Source organism: Chinchilla lanigera, unplaced genomic scaffold, assembly GCF_000276665.1.
Source record: "Chinchilla lanigera isolate Chin_1 unplaced genomic scaffold, ChiLan1.0 scaffold00069, whole genome shotgun sequence".
Classification (NCBI taxonomy): domain Eukaryota; kingdom Metazoa; phylum Chordata; class Mammalia; order Rodentia; family Chinchillidae; genus Chinchilla; species Chinchilla lanigera.
Window position 1 is genome coordinate 372217 of NW_004955470.1, and position 19362 is coordinate 391578.

The 19362-nt window shown below is 41.1% G+C and overlaps 1 protein-coding gene across 1 annotated transcript; it reads right to left on the reverse strand.

The window, feature by feature from the left end:
• Positions 1–2572: 2572 nt before the first annotated feature.
• LOC102010356 lies at positions 2573–19056 on the reverse strand. Its single transcript, XM_013522686.1, has 5 exons — positions 18989–19056; positions 18172–18267; positions 16309–16497; positions 13838–13965; positions 2573–2895 (listed from the first exon to the last, which is right to left on the reverse strand). Exons 1-5 carry the CDS (start codon positions 19054–19056, stop codon positions 2573–2575), a joined length of 804 nt encoding a protein of 267 aa, XP_013378140.1.
• Positions 19057–19362: the final 306 nt, after the last annotated feature.

Here is a 19362-nt window from a genome sequence, read left to right on the forward strand (position 1 = left end):
ATAATAAATCTAGTGAAATAGGTGAACCTATATTTCTATTATTAATGTGTAGGCAGAATGCTACAAATTTTGTTCCTTTATCATTCATTTTAACTTCTCAAGATCCTTATTTGTTGACTACAAAATATTTACATTAAGTCTGTAGGTTTTAGACAAACACTTACGGGAATGGCTAGATGTGGAAATTTTGTGTTGGTCAGTGTTTGCAGAACAACGACTGAGAAACAGCCACTCAGAAGTCAATGAGTGAGAACACTGAACACGTGTTTCATGTTCTTGCATCTTCTGTTCATGGCATGGCATCTTCTGTCCTATGCTGGCAGAGATCATTCTCACATGTGCCACGCAGGCTCCTTATCTCATCTCCAGATTTTGATTGATCAGGGACAAATACTGAAGAGCAACGATTTCTAGGAGTCCCACCTTCTCATGATCAGTTACAAGAGCAAGCAAAATGCCCAAATTTACCCACATGGGCAAATATTGGATCATTCTATTGACAAATATTTGTGGATATTGTCCTTAGGTAGAGGTAGTCACTGTAATGTATTCCAAATTTCATTTTATATTAATAAAATGGAGATAGGAGGTGCTAAGGTTTGGATGTGGTTTATCTAACGGGACTTCTGCCCAGAGGCTGTGCTCTCTCTGCAGGCACTAAAGAGGCAGGGAGCCCTTAAGATCTGGGGCCTGCTGTGAGATGGTGAGGTCATTGCAGGTGCTGCCTCTGGAAGGGACCAGTGCTCATCTTACAGAGTGAGCTGCTCTTAATGAGAGGGTGGTGTGACAAAGTGAAATCGCATTACGTGCTTGGCCTCCCCAGCACGCAGTTGATTTCCTTCCTACCAAGTTCTGACAGGGATGGCTGCATCCTCACCAGAGGACATGCAGATGGGTCTGCACGTTCCTGACTTGGAACTTCCAAAGCTGAGTGAAACAAATCTATTTTCTTTATGATTAACTTTAGTTCAAATATTTTTATTTAACAAAAAAAAGCATAGGTGCATTTTGTAACGTGTAGTTTTAAATAGAAATGTCCTCCAATAGATTCATGGACTGTAAAGAGATTCTCAGTAACTGAAATAAACTTCTAAACATAGCTTCTTAATCCTTCTACAGGTCACATGTTAACATGCTAAAATGCAGATTGTAACTCAGGAGGTCTAATGGGATCATGAAATTTTCATTTGTAAAATTTCACTGATGCAGATGATAAATTTGCATTCTGGACAGACTTGGTGTAGATGGAAAATACTGTTACATCCACATTAGCTTGGTTCCGGTTTCTCTTTTGTCAAGAAAGTTGTGCTTTTCTCAAGTGATTCTTATACATTGCATGTACACTTTCGACTTTGTCTTGACACTGTGCCCTCATGACGCTTGCTTGCTGTAACCTCAACCTTCTGACAACACTTCACAGCAGACATAAAAGTACTGCAGTGCTATTACCTCCCTGACACAGTTCTGAGCTGCGGTAAATACTGGCAGACAAATAAGTCATAATATAGGCCATATTCCTGTAACCACCAAAATTTCTGGAATTAGGTTTCCCTGAACTGCTTTTCAAGTCATTCTCCATGGAAATGGAGGCAGGGCCTCTGAGACTTGGAGCTGGAGGAGGATGATTCAGCAGGTTCTGTGCACAGGTCAGGGAGAGTTGTGGGTGGAGAATCCCCTGTGTCTTTGTGCTGAAGGCTGCTGCGAACATCAGAGCTCCCACACTTGAGTTTTCAAGTCACATCTGAGGACCGCATGGTTGGAGGGACTGTAACATCAGTGGCACAGGCACTGTGTCTTCTGAGGAAGCATCAGAGGATCTTGTAGTTGAAGCATCTGCTTTTTCCATCAGTATAAAATTTGGACTTTACCATTGCTGCCTACATTATAATTACCTTTACAGAAATAATTCCTGCTTTAAATTTATGTTGCAGGTGTTCTTGAGTTTATGAAGAATGAGAATAATTCATTGTGGAGTCTCCCTTTGTTCCTGTGGCGGTGTTTTTGTTTGTCCTTTATTTTTGAGACAGAGTCTCCCTGTGTAGCTCAATATGGCCTGAAAGTCACTGTGTAGTCCACACCTAGCTTCAGATTTATGACAGCCGTGTGGCCTTAGCCTCACTACTGCTGTGATAAGAGGCAAACACCACCATGTCCAGCTCATTCTGTGTTCTATGTTTTGTTTCTTTATATGTCTCTTTCACTACCATACTTCTCATCATGGAAAGGAATTTATGCACTCATTCTATGGATTTTATTTTATAGTTCTGTTCGTAATAGCCACCAGTGTTTGCCTTTTGCTGTGTGAAACTCCAATCTTGCTCTAATCCATATTCCTAAAGTATAATGATTTGTGTCGCTTAATAAATTAGGAGAGACATCATCATGTCTGTACTGCTGGAACTGGGGAGGAGGAAAAAGTGTTAAGGGGCAAGGACCCTGCCTGACCCTTTCCCTTAGACCTTCAAACGACCTTCAGATATGGACTGCATCTGAGAAACACTCATATTAGCTGCAGGTACTAGGAAGACAGGCTGGGGCAGCTCAGCCTCACACTTCTGCTTTACTGGCAGGTTTATGTCATGGCTTGTATCACTGTGGGAGGCCAACTGTAACCCTGTTGACAGTAATAAGTTGCAACATCCTCAGGCTGCAGGCTGCTGATGGTGAGAGTGAAATCTGTCCCATATCCACTGCCGCTGAACCTGGATGGGACCCCAGCCTGCAAACTGCTTGCACCATAGATCAAGAGCCTAGGAGCTTTTCCTGGTTTCCGCTGATACCAATTTAAACTGCTGTAAATGTTCTGACTGGCTCTGCAATTGATGGTGACTGTGTCTCCTACAGAGCCAGCCAGCGAGGACGGAGACTGGGTCACCTGGATGTCACATCGCACACCTGACATGGGAAACATAAACACAAAGACCACACAATCGATCAGGCTTTTAGAAAACTTCTCTGAAGGGCCAGGCAGTATTGACCATACTGAGCTGAGGAAATGCTCAGTGCTGTCCTGCCTCACCTGGGAGCCAGAGCAGCAGGAGCCCCAGGAGCTGAGCGGGGACCCTCATGTCCATGCTGTGTCCTGAGTGGGACTGAGTCCTGCACAGGGTGTGAGCAGATTCATAAATCTTCAGGGCAGAGGGCTGTGAGCTTCGACATGCAAATGAGCAGAGGCTGAGTGGGGCTGCACTAAACTGCAGGGCTGCCTCTTCTCAGTAATTCAGGACAGGCTAAAGGACCCGGCTCCCAGGCAGAGCTATGCTAGATGCAATCTGCTGCAGAGACTGTGCTTCTGATGGGGGCCATGGGCAGAATTCCTGCAAACTGTAATGTGGTGAGCGATGCCCTGCACTCTTCCTGGTTCTGCACATGCATCTGTCCTATTTTTTATTCACAATTCTATGGCAGTGACCCTTGGATTTGGAAGAAACTAAAGAAAACACGAGGGTGAAATATATCATGGCTAAAATATAACAAGAAAAGTGAAGATAATAACACTTTAAAACTCTTTAAAATGGTTCAGATATCTCTAAACATGGATCCCACTTATGTAAAATGCCTTTGTAGGATGCAGGCAGATATGTTCTCAAGCTCTTGGTGCCCTGGGCCCTTAAACACACACAGGTGCAAGATGCTGCCTGTGTTCTTAATGAGATCAAAGACCTTCCACATTTCTTCCTATCAAATATCCTTACAGAATAATTTAGGAGAATTTCAAAGCAAGTACAGGACACTGTATCAGCCAATAAACAGATATTGGGATGTTGGAGAAATTGGAACTGGTGTAGCATTTTGAAGATAGGAGGGAAATTTCAACCTTTTGGTGTTTTTCTGTGTGCCTCTGTCACCACAGAGAATCTTTCTTTTTGGCTCAACACCCGCTGTCCTCATGAGGGCTTCACTGTCTCTTAGCGTCAAGTATTTAAATAAGGATTCCTGGGAGAATTTCAGGCAAAACTCATCACCATCTTGCTTTTTTGGGGAAGCAAAATCCTTCCTGCCACCGCTCCACTTTCCTCTTCCTCTTTACTCTTATTTCACAGCTGATCGCATGTGGCTCCCAGTCCTTGCACCTCCTGTTCTAGAAGAGGCTGATTGTCCCTGCCACGTGTACTGACACAGAGCTGGTGCTCAGAAAACCAAAGAAAGAGTGGATGGTTGTTGTGTTTATATTTAAAAACTATGTACCTTAATTTAATGTTTCTTTTTAAACGTTTATTTGATGGGCTACAGAGATATGAAGGAAACACTTATCTGTCTAGGTTGGAATAAGCATTGCCCTGATGATGAGAAGAACTCAAATTTGTAGTTGTGCAGATACAGGGCTGACTTCCGGAAATGGTGAAAGAAGGTGTATAAAATTGAGGGAGCACAGACCTCTACCTGTGACATTCAGGAAGAGTTAGAAAACACAAAATGCAAAGGACGATGCAATCAGGCTTGCATTGCAGAGAGCTGCAGGCCGGGGAGGAAGCAGCTGCTGTGCTGAGCATGGGGCTGAGGACGAGAGAAGGAAAGTGCTCAACTCCACAGGCTTTGAACCAGGCCAAGAGTAGGAGGCCAGGAGAAGTGTCTGAGAACCCAGGACCTCAGAGTCAGGTCCAGCTCTTCTCAGCGCTGTTCTCCCTGTCCCAACGGATAAAGGACAAGACTGTTATCAGTAAATGTCCCATCTCTGAGTCCTGCCTCATTCAGGCGTTGCTCTGTTTGAAAAGATAAGCAGCCTGGGTAAACGCATACGTACATTATGGGTGTATTATGTTCCCATTATGATACAAGTATTAAAGACATACATGAATAATTTATTACATCAATATCTGATGTGTCTTTTCAACTTCTGGCAATTCAGCCATGAGCACTGATGACCCACAGTGGTTTCATTGCCACCTTTCCTTCCCACTGACAGCCTGGGCATCAGGAAGCAGAGGCCCTGCCCTGATACCTGTGGACCATGCAGACCACTCTGGGAGCAGAACCGGGACACAGATCTGATGTCACATCCGGTTTCCCCTGCTCACTTCCTGCCCCTCCTCCGTGGGACATACCACACTGTCTTCCTCTTTGCTGAATGGAGCTCTCAGTGAGCTCTGTTTTCACCTCCTCTGAAACCACAGGGCCACTTCAGCCTGACCGCACACGGCTGCTGCACCTTCAAGAGGGCACCATTTCTTTTCCAGCACGTGCTTGACCGGTACTGACCCAGGGCTCAGACTCTGCTTTTTAACTCCTTATGGAGGTTTCACGATTACAGGTTGTGTTTACTGAAGATCAGAAAGAAATAGAAACTGTTCAGAAAATGGCGCATGGGGCAGCCATGGCCCCTGTGAACACTCTCTGCAGAAATGTGAACCCTGAGACTGGAGAGAAAGCTTCAAGCTCCTACGGGCTCCCTGTTGATAAGGGAGCAGTGGCTCCTGTGTGCCCCCAGTCTTCATAACATCAAGCCTCTGGGTTTTGTTTATTATGAGGTTTGCTCACTATCTAAGTGGCACGTGTGGGACATAGCAATTTATAGAATTTTCAGTTTGAGGCCCTATTACTTGTCTCATTTTCAGATACAGTTTCATGATTCCCATAACATATCAATCATACCTAGTTCAGACTTCCTTCTTTTTTTTTTTTTTTTTATCGGTACCGGGAATTGAACTCATGACCTCATGCTTGCCAGGCAAGCGCTGTGCCGCTGAGCTAAATCTCCAGCCCCGCTTTACCTCCTTCTTGACCAACAGCTTCCTGTATGACAGTTTTAACAGCGCTTGTCAGGCAACAGTTACTTTGACATTTTAATGAAGACACTGAACTTGGAGGGCAGAGTTGTGTGACTGCGTCTATGGTACATAAAATGTCAACAACAGTCAGGAGATTTGTCCCTGGCTTAGTGCATCAGTTCTATGAATGTGGTGCTCTTGTCAGCATGCATCAGTAATGTTTGCATGGATGGGAAGAAACCTCTGACAGCTGGAATTCAAAGGAGGAGAGTTTTATTTTCCCACAAGGTTTCAGAGGGTTCAGCCCATAACTGACTGGCTCCAAAGAAGTCATGGCATGATGGAAGGGTGTAGAGGAGGAAAGTGTTTCCACTACCACAGCCAAGAGTGAGAGAGAAGGGAAGATTCAGGGACATGAAAACACCTTTCCAGGTCACAAGTCCAGTGATTCAGACCCCAACTTCACAGCACTTGCAGCTATGAACCCTTCAGTGGGTCACTCCCTCATCAGTACAGTGTCCATGGGGCTCGGTGGATTCCAGCTGCCCCAGCACATGGGGGTGTTTTACTTCTAAATCTTAACACATCACAATGTTACCTCATTTAATCAAAATGGATGACAGAATGAACTCTGAATACATACATTGTAAATTGCATAGCAGAAATAATTAGAGGACCTGTTATATTCTTAGGTTCAATAAAGTTTCCAGTTACATTGAAAGCTCAACATGGAAAGCAAACTATTGGTACACCAGCATCATCAAAATTCAGAAACATTTTCTCCTTAATTTTTATTTTTGTTTTATTATTACATATTTGCCACAGACAATTATCAAATTCCTTGTGGAAAGTTGAAAATAAATTTTAAAAACAGAACATTTCTAATCACACTGTGAAGGAAATAAAAACATAAATGCTAAAATGAAAGATGACATTTATAAATCAGTGATCCGGTAGAAATCCAACTCCTGAAAATGGACAAACCTAACATAAGACCTCATAGTATTAAAGAAAACAATCCTTTAAAACTGAGCAACTTGTTGCAACAAAGACATATCAATGTCTGTTCCAAATACAAAAAAGTGATCCTGATTACTACTCATCAGGAAAAGGCAAATTAAATCCATGATGTGCATCATCAATATTCACAAGACAAAACTTATCTTATGCTCTAGGAGAGCTCTAGAGTGAATTGTTAGGATGGAAATCACACAGCGCCTGCTCTCTGACTAGAAAATGATTAAACCAGAAAGCAAACAGAAACCTACCTTAAATTAAAAATACTTAAACAGTAAGGTTAAATTAATAAATTAAAGGCAATATTGGTAAATATTTTCAACTGAGTGATAAGCTACACATTACCAAGTTCTTTGATAGATACTTGAAATAATATTAGAAGAAAATTTTATATCTATGCATATGCATACATACTGTCATATTTCAAAAAGACAAAAATTTAAAATCATTGAGTTTCTGGTACTTTTCTCAGCATTTCCCAGTTTCCTTTGTTCTATTTCTATTGCACATAATGTGAGTATTCAGTCAAAGTCAAAGAGTCAGGTGTCATTGGAATCTGGCATTAAATATTTTAGGAGCCACAGGTTCTGCAAACCCTGTCACACACCTGGAGTCAGCAGCTGGAGTAGACGCACAGCAGGAGAGCAGTGCAGCTCAGGAGCGGGGAGGTCACACGCGCATATCTCTGCGCTGTTACTGCTGCCTCGACAGACCCAAAGATGAGGCTTTAAATGCCAAACTCTCAGTTAAATAACATCATCTGCTTGTGAGAGAGGACGGCTCACGGATCTGTGATTTCACATATACTTTTCTGACTTTCAAAGTAAAGCTAACCTTGGTCATTCCTACATACTGGTCCACATGTTGGAAAAACTTTGAGATAAAAATTGGTAACATTTGTGGAGTGTGGTAAGGGAGTTAAAATGGATACACTCAGAGTTGTATATATCACAATTAGAAGGAGAAGGTCTTTAAATTGAGGACTATATCATTGAGATGAACCAAAAAAAGGATACAAACCTTCACAGAGCAAAAAGAATCAATCCATCGATTGTAATGAAACAAATGAATTAGATAGAAAACAAATTCCCGGAACACAAGGCCAGATGGACAGTGAGGAATCTGCACCCACTTTATGTGCGGTTCTCATGTCTGTCTCCTGCTGTCCCCACATCACAGGAATGTTGTCACATGTGCACGCTTAGAAGGAATGCAGGCTGCCTTTAATTCGAGTATTTGTAACCTTAATCTGGGTCTATTCTGATCACTATTTTGTTCTTCTTTAAGTGGGAAATGATGACTTTGATAACAGATGAAGACTGGCCCTGTGATTTTGCCTCCAGCTGGAGACAGACATTGGTAAGGTGGATCCTGTGCTGAAGGCGGTTGTAGTCTCCACAGTATCGATTGTGACAAAAACAGCAAGGCGAATATGGGCTGGAAAGTACAGAAACAGAAAGTGAAAGTGACCACGCACGTGCACGAAGGAACTCAGAAACACAAAAACATGACCCGGTGCCTCAATTGAGCTTCACAAGCAGCTGCAGCATCCCCCTGAGAGATGTGCAGGGTTTTCTGTCAGTGTTTATCGCTGTGAGGGCCAATTAGCATCCTATTGACAAATAATATGCAGAATCCTCAAATTTCAGATTAAAATCTGGTCCATAGCCCCTGCCGCTGAACCGGAAAGGAATCCCATCCCAGCCATGAGAGTAGTAGCTACTTTAATAAGAAGCTCAGGAGCTTCTCCTGGTTTCTGTTGATACCACTGCATATCATCGTCAATGTCTGTGCTGGCCTTGCAGCCCATGGTGGCTTTGTCTCCTGCAGCCACTGACAGGAGCGCTGGAGATTTTTGTGAGTACAGTCTTTGCCAGGGAATCTGCTACAGGATAAAATATGGAAAATAAGTTTTATGCATCCTATTTGGAGAAAACAAAAAAATCCATTTCTTATCAATGTGTCATATTTGGTGGAGATTCTGAAGACTTAAATCCATGAATTAGAGGAAATGTTTGTCTTAAGAGAAATGCAGAGGAGGAAGAAATGGAGGAGCCCAAGCTGGGCATCCATGACCTTTGCTCTGACCTTCAGCTGACAGTGGGTTTCCACATCAGTCCATGAACATGCATTGCCTGGCTTCAGAGGTGCTGGGGGTAACATGGGGGAGAAATATGCAAATTGTATTATGTTCAGTAGTGAGAAGCAGAGGCAGTTTTGAAGTGCCAGACACCACAGTTTCTCACAGGAGCAAAGCATGATTTCACCTTCACAGCTTAATCTGACATCAGAAAGGTGAAAAATAAATCCCAAGCTCCTGGGCTGTTATTATCTCTCCATTCCTTGCTCTTCTACAACCAGACTCATTCATTTGCTCATTCAGATTCATTCATTTGGATGTATTGTTATATTTTCTGCTGTTTTGCTTATCTTCGCTGGCAGAATTTAATTCCATGGATATTTTAATACTTTTTGATGTTGATCATTGTAAGCAGGACCCTATTCTGTCTGCTGTGATGGAATCCAGATCAGAGATGTGGCTCTTTATCACTCCTCATTGCGGCAAACATGGTCTTCACTTCTCATCTGCACTTTTATTTGACATTAACACGAATATTATTTTGCTGAATAATCATTTTATTGAACTTTATCCCTAAATTCTGGGAATTGGGACTGTACACCTTGTTTTCTCCATATTAAATATCTGGCTTGTTCATTCTTCATAGTTAGTAGGAAGAAACTCTGTGTCTCTGTGTTTCTTTTCTCTTTACAGAAGGAGGAAACTGAGATAATTAGAGAAACACATATGATCACTTCAGCTCCCTGTCATTTTAAACCTGTAGGATGCACAGGGACATAGGACTTTGCTTGATCTAGTTGAGGTCACTCTAGAGCCCAAAGAGTAACATGTTGACTGATGTTTTTGTCTACAAGTTTTGAAGTCCATTTTGTAATTATATTTAGAAATGACAGATATAAAGAACAGCCTATACAATATAGTAACTTAGTGACCACACAGTTGTACCTTTTATTCCTGTCCTCTGATTTGCTAAAAGACCAGAAAATTCATTCGATCCAAATCTTGAATATCTCCTGATAAAACAAGGGATCGGATACTAGAATAATGTTTATAGAATTAAGAAGCAGTTTTAAGATATCATTTTGAGAATATTGAACTTCATTGTTTCTATCTCAAAGAGTTTAATACACATTTTCTTACCAGGACAAGTATGCTCCTCCACACCACCTTGGAGACAAGTGGTTTCATCCATTATTTAATTCTCTAGCCATTCAGATAGTTTGGTGCTTCTTCTTAATACCTTTATTTTATATTGCTTTCTGTATAAAAACAGATAATAGATCTTTGGTCACAAAGATAAATAAGAGGCTTTGTTTTAGATGGAAGTAAATCAAAGGCTTACTTCCTAGGAATTTTCACAAACTGAAATTTCTTAACTTTTCTGTTCAGCTAATTACCTCCATCTTGACTCTATAGACATCTACTGATGTTTTACAGTGTTTTCAGGTGAGTGTAGCATTTCATAAGTGATTTACAGACAAGGATCACAAGAACAATTTCAGAAAGCAAATTCTGTATCTGGACATTAATGGACATTAACGGACATTAATCCTGTATAGACATAAACAGTGTATCCAGAGATCAATGGACATTAATACTGAGCCTGAATAAACAATGATATATATCTAGGCAAAGAAAATTTTATAAATGTGCATATATATGCATATTTACATATATTACTTGTATCATAAACTTTTATTATATAAGTATACCCATTAATTAATCAAAATTAGATACATACTTGTTAGAATTGTATATTGACATATATATGTTATATTTGTATGTATATAGTTTTTGTTTTTTGTTTTTCTCTGGTACCGGGAACCGAACTCACAACCTTGCACTTGCCAGGCAGGCGCTTTGCCGCTGAGCTAAATCCCCAGCCCCTGTATGTATATATTTTAAAACCTCTTTTATTGAGACACTAGGTAATGAACTCAATGCCTTCATACTGGATTACATAGAGATCTTATTTTTATTTTTAGTCAGTGTCTCACTTTCTTGATTTCCCTGAATGGGCTAAACTTGTGATTCTGCTTCAGCCTCCCAAGGTGGTGGAATTATAGGTGTGTGCCACCCTATCTGTCCATAATCTTGTATTCATGAAAGGTAGACTTAACAATTTATGATATCTATGTCATGTATTAAAAGTATATTGTGATTATATTTTTTATTACTACTAAATATGCTAGTCTGAACCAACTATGGTAATTTCTCCACAAGTGGAATTAACATTGCTTTTTTAAATTGGAATATTTATATTGTAGGTAGATAAATTTCCTCTGTCTATATATCATTTTCTAATACGTTTTTAAGAATAGAGTTATAGGCCACTAGTTTCATAAATTACTATGTCTGTATATGTGGATAGGTAAATACTGTGTAAGTCAACTTTGTCACAATAATTGTTGGTACTAAGGCCTACAAAAAATTTAGGCATTTATGTTCCTGTTTGGGGATGTTCATATCAAGGATGATCTGGTAGATTCAGGCAGGGTAGCCCTTCTTGTATCTTTCTGGGACATTGGTGTGACTTTCACCCTATAAATTGAGTTTGAGCTAAACCCAGTGCCAAAGGCCTGAGACACCCAGGACACAGCATTTCTGACAAACTGAAGAGTGAGGAAAATCCTCGAACCAGGCTCCTCTGGTACGTTTACCTCCAATATCCTCTAAGATAGTTTCTGTGTATTTTGATGCATTCTCCCCATTTGATTATTATTATTTATTTATTTATTTATTTTTTGGTTTTTCTCCGGTACCGGGAACCGAACTCACGACCTTGCGCTTGCCAGGCAGGCGCTTTTGCCGCTGAGCTAAGTCCCCAGCCCTCATTTGATTATTATTGATGATTCTAAAAACTTTTATTACTATTAGTTACAAAGGAATTTGATAATACTTTGAAAAAATTAGTTTTTTCAACATTTATCATATATATATGTATTTTGAGAAACAATTTTACATTGAGACTAAAAGAATTGATTGATTATTATTGATGATTTGATTGTTATTGATGATTATTATTTGATTATTATTGATGATTCTAAAAATTTGATGATATTGATGATTATTATTGATGATTCTAAAAACTTTTATTACTATTAGTTACAAAGGAATTTGATAACACTTTGAAAAAATTAGTTTTTTCAACATTTATCATATATATATGTATTTTGAGAAACAATTTTACATTGAGACTAAAAGAAAGTTCTGTGTATTTTAGCATGTAACTTTAAAAAGGAATTTTCTTAAATGTTCCCATTGAGGCAAAAATCTCTTACTAAACTAAATATCCACTGCAGCATTGCATCTGGAACCTTTTTTGGATCTCTGACATCCTTCAGCACTGTGAGGAGGGTCTGCACTTCTTCATTCTTTTTTTTGGTTTTTCTCCGGTACCAGGAACTGAACTCACGACCTTGCACTTGCCAGGCAGGCACTTTGCCACTGAGCTAAATCCCCAGCCCCTGCACTTCTTCATTCTTAAGGAGTTTTGAGCGACATTTGCGATACTCCCAGCAAGTGGGTACTTTTTAAAGCAGCAAATCATGTGTATTTGGGAAAAATCATTCAAACTAAGAAAGTCAACTTTTAAAAATGTTTATATCATTTTAAGACTTTTTGTCCATTTTAAATTGTTTTATTCTTTTTTGTTTTGTTGCTTCTGTTTAGTTTTGTCAAGGACAGTTTTTTAAGTATATGCTGATTGTAACTTCATGTATAAATTCCCACATACTTCTTATCCTCCCCTCTTTCAGTTTAGTCTGTGACTTGATGAAATTGTGTGCTGACCCCATATTCATTGCTAATAAATGCAAACAAATTTCAGGATATTTGGAGATAATCTTCATAACTAGAAAATATCTGAGATACCGGACAATCCTGCCATCCTGGACTGTCCCTTATCAACACTTTCACCAGCACTTTAGAAAATAAATTTCTCAGACACACTCTCCATGTATTCTGTGCTGAAGAGGTGACTGTATGACAATAATTCTCTGAGATTTAAAAGACAGTAGAGCATTTAGGCCTTATGAAAAAAAGCAGGCAGATGTAGCCTTACCTGAAGAGGTGATTTTGCAAGGGATAAAATCAGAATTCTACCCCCTGCTCTCCCTGCAGGCAGGACGGAGAATCTTGTGGCTCCAGGGTCCATTAGTTGGTCCTATGCACTTCGAGGAGCACCAGGGAAAACCCTGTTTGTATTACCCACTTCTCTCATTACCTCAGGAGAATGAAAACTGTTGAACAGGTTTTAATTCTTCGTACTAAAAAATTCCTGCTTGGACTAAGTTGAAAGTCTTCTGTTTTACTCAGTGAGCTCCAAATGATGCCACAACACAAAATCCTGATACAATCGTCTTTCCTTTGTATTGAGAAAGACCTGGTTTGAGAGAACCGAAATTAATACCTGGTTTGATAGAACTGAAAAGGAGCAAAGGTCACAAGTGTTCAGAAGAAAATTTCTGGCATCTTTTACCAAATCTTCCAGTGATATTCAAAGACTGGCTGCATCAAGGAAGGCTTTTAGCAGGTACGGGCTCCAGGAGGAGCAGCTGGGCAGCCCAGGCTCACACTTCTGCTTCTTTGGGAGGTTTTTGTTATGGCTTGAATCACTGTGGGAGGGGAACTATTATGCTGCATACAGTAATAAGTTGCAATGTCTTCAGGCTGCAGGTTCCTGATGGTGAGAGTGAAATCTGTCCCAGACCCACTGCCGCTGAACCTCGACGGGACCCCAGAGTGCAAATTATTAGCATTATAGATGAGGAGGGTAGGAGCTTTCCCTGGTTTCTGCTGAAACCAATTTAAGTAACTGCTAACACCCTGACTGGCCCGGCAAGTGATGGTGACTGTGTCTCCTACAGAGGCAGCCAGCAAGGGTGGAGACTGGGTCACCTGGATGTCACATCGCACACCTGACACGGGAAACACAAACATGATCAATCAGGGTTTAAGAAAATTTCTCTGAAGAGGCAGGAAATAATGAACACACTGTGCTGAGTAAACTCCCATGGCTGTCCTGCCTTACCTGGGAGCCAGAGCAGCAGAAGCCCCAGGAGCTGAGCGGGGACCCTCATGTCCATGCTGTGTCCTGACTGGGTCTGACTCTTGCACAGGGTGTGACAGCCTATGAAGAAGTCCTTATACTGCTGCACTCTGGGACATGCAAATCAGCAGGTGTTGAGCTGTGTTGGGCACAGCTGCAGGGCTGGCTCCTTTCTGTCACTCAGGAAAGGGTAACTTAACTGGGTCTCATGCAAGACCAGACTGGATCAGCTTTGTTGCACAGTTTCTCCCAGTGACCCACAGGACAATGTCAATCTGCTTCAGTAGTATAATTAGTTGTGTCCTGCTCTCTGCATGTTTCTGCACATACTTTTGTTCTGTTTCTCATAATATTCTATGGGAATGACCTTTGCACATGGGAGCAACTAAGGAACTCTTAGGAGTACACAATGACCACAATATAAAAAGAAAAATGAAGGTGATAACATTTCTTAACACTTTGAAGTGATTTGGTTTGCTCTAGACACTGACACAACATGGATAAAATGTCCAGGTAGGAAATAATTATATTTTCTAACACTCCATATTACAGCATCCCCCCACACACATGCACACATTCATCCACACAAGAAAAAATACACATTGACAAACATAAACACAGACAAACACATGACACTGCCTGGGCTCTTAATGTGGTCAAAGTCCATCCCAATTTACCTCTCTTAAACATCTTCCCTGGATAATTTGAGTAATTTGGAAGTCAGAGCAAGAAACTGTAGCAGGGCTCTAAGCTATAAAGGGAAATCTGAATGCTGAAGAATTTAGAATTGTTCTACCTGTTTGGTGACAACAGAAAATGCTTTTGCTATTTTTCCACTCTGCCTCTATCACTACATATATTTTCAGTCATTGGCTTCACACCTTCCTCATTTTAGATGGTTACAGTGTTTCTAAGGATCAACCATTCTAACAACTACATGAGGGGAAAAACAGAGCAAAGCTCTTCACCATCTTCTTCTTAGCAGAACCTAAATATTTCCTGGCATCTGGCCACTCTTCTCATTGCTCTTTAATATCATTGTTCAGCTGATCACCTGTCTCACAATTTTGCACTTCACTTCTTCCAAAAAAGGCCTGATGGTCTGATGATGCACAGCAAGAAAGAGATGGTAAATAATAAACTGAACAAAACTGGGATTCTTCTTAGGTTGGTCTTGAACAATATTGCCTTATTTTAACATTGCTTTGCTTATATTTTTGCTCAATCAGATAGAGAGCTCTGTAGGAAACTTTATCTGCTCAGGTTGAAATCAACCTGGATCTGAGAATGATATGAAGTCAGGTTTCTAATTATCCAGGTGGCCATGTTGGCTTCAACAAATATGGAACTAGACTTTCTTGCCCTGAAGTCAAGCAGAGATCTGGAGCAGAGGCCTCAAGCCAGGCTGAAGTCAGGCTTGCACTGCAGAAAGTTGCAGAGCTATAGCTCTGGGATGGGGAAGAATCACCTCTTGTCTGTTGGGAGGCCCTGGAGTTGATTGCTGGTCATATGTGTGAGGGCAGACAGAGCCAGAGTGACTCAGGCAGTTAAGCAACCTCAGTATTGAAAAAGGTTTGCTGCTTGGACAATTACAGTGCTTAGTCGCTAGGCAACATTATCTCTCATGATACTACTTTGCAAGTGTATAACATAAAAGCCCCTACTGTTGAGGTCAGTCCTCTTGCTTATCAGGCAAGAGGTAACTCCACTTGACCCCAGCTATGGCTATAGTCTCTTGTCTTTATTTTCTAAATCTTCTCACCGTTTTCTCCCGGGACCACAGAGAGACCACCGACTCCCACAGTTGGCACCCAACATGGGGTCCCCTGGTAAGGAGAGCGGTTGGTGGGGGGACACTCCCCAGAATTTGTGTGCACAACAGGGTGGGGGGAATGGATTGGTAGGTCAATAGTTAGCACTGGAGTGTTATATTTGACAGTTATCAGGTGTAAAGAGCGGGGCATGGAGGTCTACTGACCTTAAACAATATAGTTACAAAAAATAGCCTTCAGAGAAGACAAAAAGAAGAAAAGTATGTGAAATTGCTAGTAGTTAAAAATGAAAGTTTCAAAAACCACAGATGTTTATGGATATATATAAAAGTGTGTGCTGTTTTCATGGTTCGTGTCTTTTCTTTTCTGGATTGTGGATAGAAGGGGTTTTAAAACCACAAAGGACTCAGCTGGAAACTATAAAGTTAAGTCCTGAGCGCAAGTGGGACAAGGGCGCAGGCACAGCCAGGAGGAGGGGCGCAAAGTGGGTTCAGGGAGAGCCCAGGGCGCCAGTTCTAGCCAGACCCAGCTGGGACCTCCCAGTCGCCTGTGTGTCCCCACAGCCTGTCTGGCTGCAGCTACTGACGCACGCACGCTGCCAGCTCCCAACATGTGAGCCAGAAACCTAATGGGCGGGACATGACCATGGTGCACCCTGACTCTCCCCGCCGCCAGCACTACCGGCCCGGATAAGGCTGTGCCCGACTTTGGCACCGGAAGTTCATCTGGCTCAAATCGGTGCTTGCGCTTGGAATTAGAGAAAAAAATCGGATATCCAGGGGCAGAGTGAGAGCCCAGGGCAAGAGCTGCACCTGGCGCCCCAAGAAAAACTTGTGCACCTCTGCCGTGCCGCCCGCCTGCCCACTTTTGCTAGTGGAGGGGGAAGAAATGTGGGCGGGAGCCCATTCCAGGTACTAAGACTATGGAGCCGCTGCTAGGAGCTCACCCTTCCCTGAGGTGGTGGAGTGGAGGCTTGGACCTAGGTCCCTCCTCCAGATTCATATTAACTCCTAAAATGGGGCCCCCAACTATTCTTACTGGAGTCTACGGACCTTGCCTCGGGGTACAGTCCTGCTAGGGACTCCTGCTAGGCCACAGCAGTCTTATTTTAAAAGGTCAAAACCTGGTGTTACCGATGCTGATTATACAGGAAAAATAAAGGTTATGGTTCAATCTACTCAAAACACTGTTCAAATCACCCTAGACTCGAGATTCACTCAATTAGTCATTCTTCATTTGGGAAAAAATTTATAAATGAGAAAAGGGCATCCAAATGCTTTGGATCTTCAGACACCTATTGGGTTCAGAGATAAAATTGATTACTTAAAGGAAAAACATCTTTAAGGGCTCCCAGACACAAGTATAGACGGTTTCCAGGTGTGGCAGCAGCAATCCATAGGGTGTGATTGATATTCCAGACTTAGTGGAGGTGCTGAATTGCTGACCTGGAGAGATGCAAAAATGCCATTCACTTGGAAATAGTTTCACAAGGAATAAAGCCTCACAGAGAATAGAGCAAATTTTAAAAGATAAAGGGCTTTTACATTTTCCCCTTAAGGTGATAAATTTAAAAGGCTGTTTCCATTCACAAGATAAAACGTTTACCTTTAGGTTAAAACAAATCATATTTTCTAAGGTTTACAATAAGGGAGATTTTTTAAAAGATTATTTTAAAACCCCATAATTTCCATCAATAAAACTCTGTCCCTTGTCTCAAAAAATATATATTTCAGTGATTGAAATAAATAAATCTGTATCTATATCTATATCTATCTATCTATCTATCTATATATCTCCCTGGTCTTTTAAACTTATAGTAAAAAATTTTTCCTCATTTTAGATTATACAGCTAATATAACTGTCTCGTTTTAATTACAGTTTTCTTCTTGACATCATATACAGGATTTGCTACCAATTTATAAGTTTTTGATGCTCTCGTGATTCCTAGTGATGTTGATTGCCTATTTTACAGTCCAAAATTAAATTGGTATAAAAAAACTTTAGTATTTTACAAATAGATATAAAAGTTTAGAATACAATCTAAAAGCAATGTAGTTTAAATAGTTGCTTAATTTTGATATCCTATTTAAATAACGGCAGGCCTACTGCTGACCTCCAAAGAGTGCAAGCTATGATAAACTTTTTCATATTTGGGTCACCTTATCCAACAAAGACATATTGTGCCTCAAAGCATTCAGATCCAAGTTAATCATTGTACAACACAAAATGATTTTCAGACTTTACTTTATAACATTAATCAATTCTGCCCAGCTCTTAAGCTAACCACTCATTATTTAAGTTCTTTGACATTCTCAAGGGAGACCTGGCCCCCACTTCTCAAAGAACACTTACACTAGAGTCAAAAACTGCATTAGATAAAGATAATCTGGCTCTTTCTGATACTCAGCTCTCTAGAGTTGACCCCTCTCTGCCAATGCTTTTGATTATTTTCCCAACGCAGTCTATGCCCACAGGGGTCCTATGGCAGTCTCAGGGCCCTTCACAATGGTTACATATGCCACATACTCCACATAAAACTATTACTCCCTTTCAGGATGCTGACAGAACTGATTGCACGTGGAAGAACACGTGCTGTTCAGCTTTTTGGTCATGAAGTGCACACTGTCATTGTTCCTTTTTCTTCAGATCAACAAAAGAGGTTATGGCAATTTTCATCCTCTTGGTAACCTGCACTGGCTAATTTCCTGGTGTTATTGATTATCATTATCCTTCAGATAAATTAATTCAATTTGCTTCCCTCACACCTTTTGTCTTCCCTTCAAAAATAAGCTCAGTCCCCATAGCAGGAGGCATCTCCATCTTCACGGATGGCTCATCTTCAGGTAGGGGAGGTTATGTAACGGTCTCCTCTTCTAGAATACAAGATACAGGTTTCTCTTCTGCACAAATTACAAGCAGTCATACGGGCCTTGCAAGGTTATTGCTAATCAACCTGTTTTCTGACAGTGCTTATGTCTGCGCTGTGATGCGCCACATTGAAACTGCCACCATACACACTGGTCAGGAAGATCCTTTTCATCTACTTCACACTCTCCAATTTGTCATATGGTAAGGTATGTTCCTTGTTGTATTGGTCATATATATTCTCATTCCCTATTGCCAGGACCTCTAACTGAGGGGGATACTGCTATTGATAGATAGCTGGGTGCTGTCACTGTCACTCTCTCAGAGGCCATTCAGCAGGCTTTTGCTTCTCATGCCACCTTTGATCAAAATGCTTCTGCCTTATGCAAACAGTTCCATTTGACCTGGGAACAGGCCCAAGAAATTGTTAGGCAGTGCTCTTCATGTATAACACACCTTCCCTCACCTTCCATGGGAGTCAATCTCTGAGGGTTACACCCCAATCATCTTTGGCAGGCGGATGTCACTCACATTCCCGAATTTGGTTCTTTTCTCTGGGTCCATGTTTCAGCGTACACTTCCTCAGGGTTAATTTTTGCTTCTGCTCACACTAGTGAAGCAGGTGAATATGTCATTGCTCATTGCTTGGATGCCTTTAGTGCCCTTGGCTTCCCACGGACACTTAAGACTGACAATGGCCCAGCATTTACAAGTGCTGCTTTCCAAAGATTTGGTAAAACTTTTCATATTTCCCTTATTATAGGAATTCCATATAACCCTCAAGGTCAAGGAATTTTGAACACACTTACCTTATGATCAAAATCCAATTACAAAACCAAACAATTACAAAAACATCTTTCCCTACAAAAT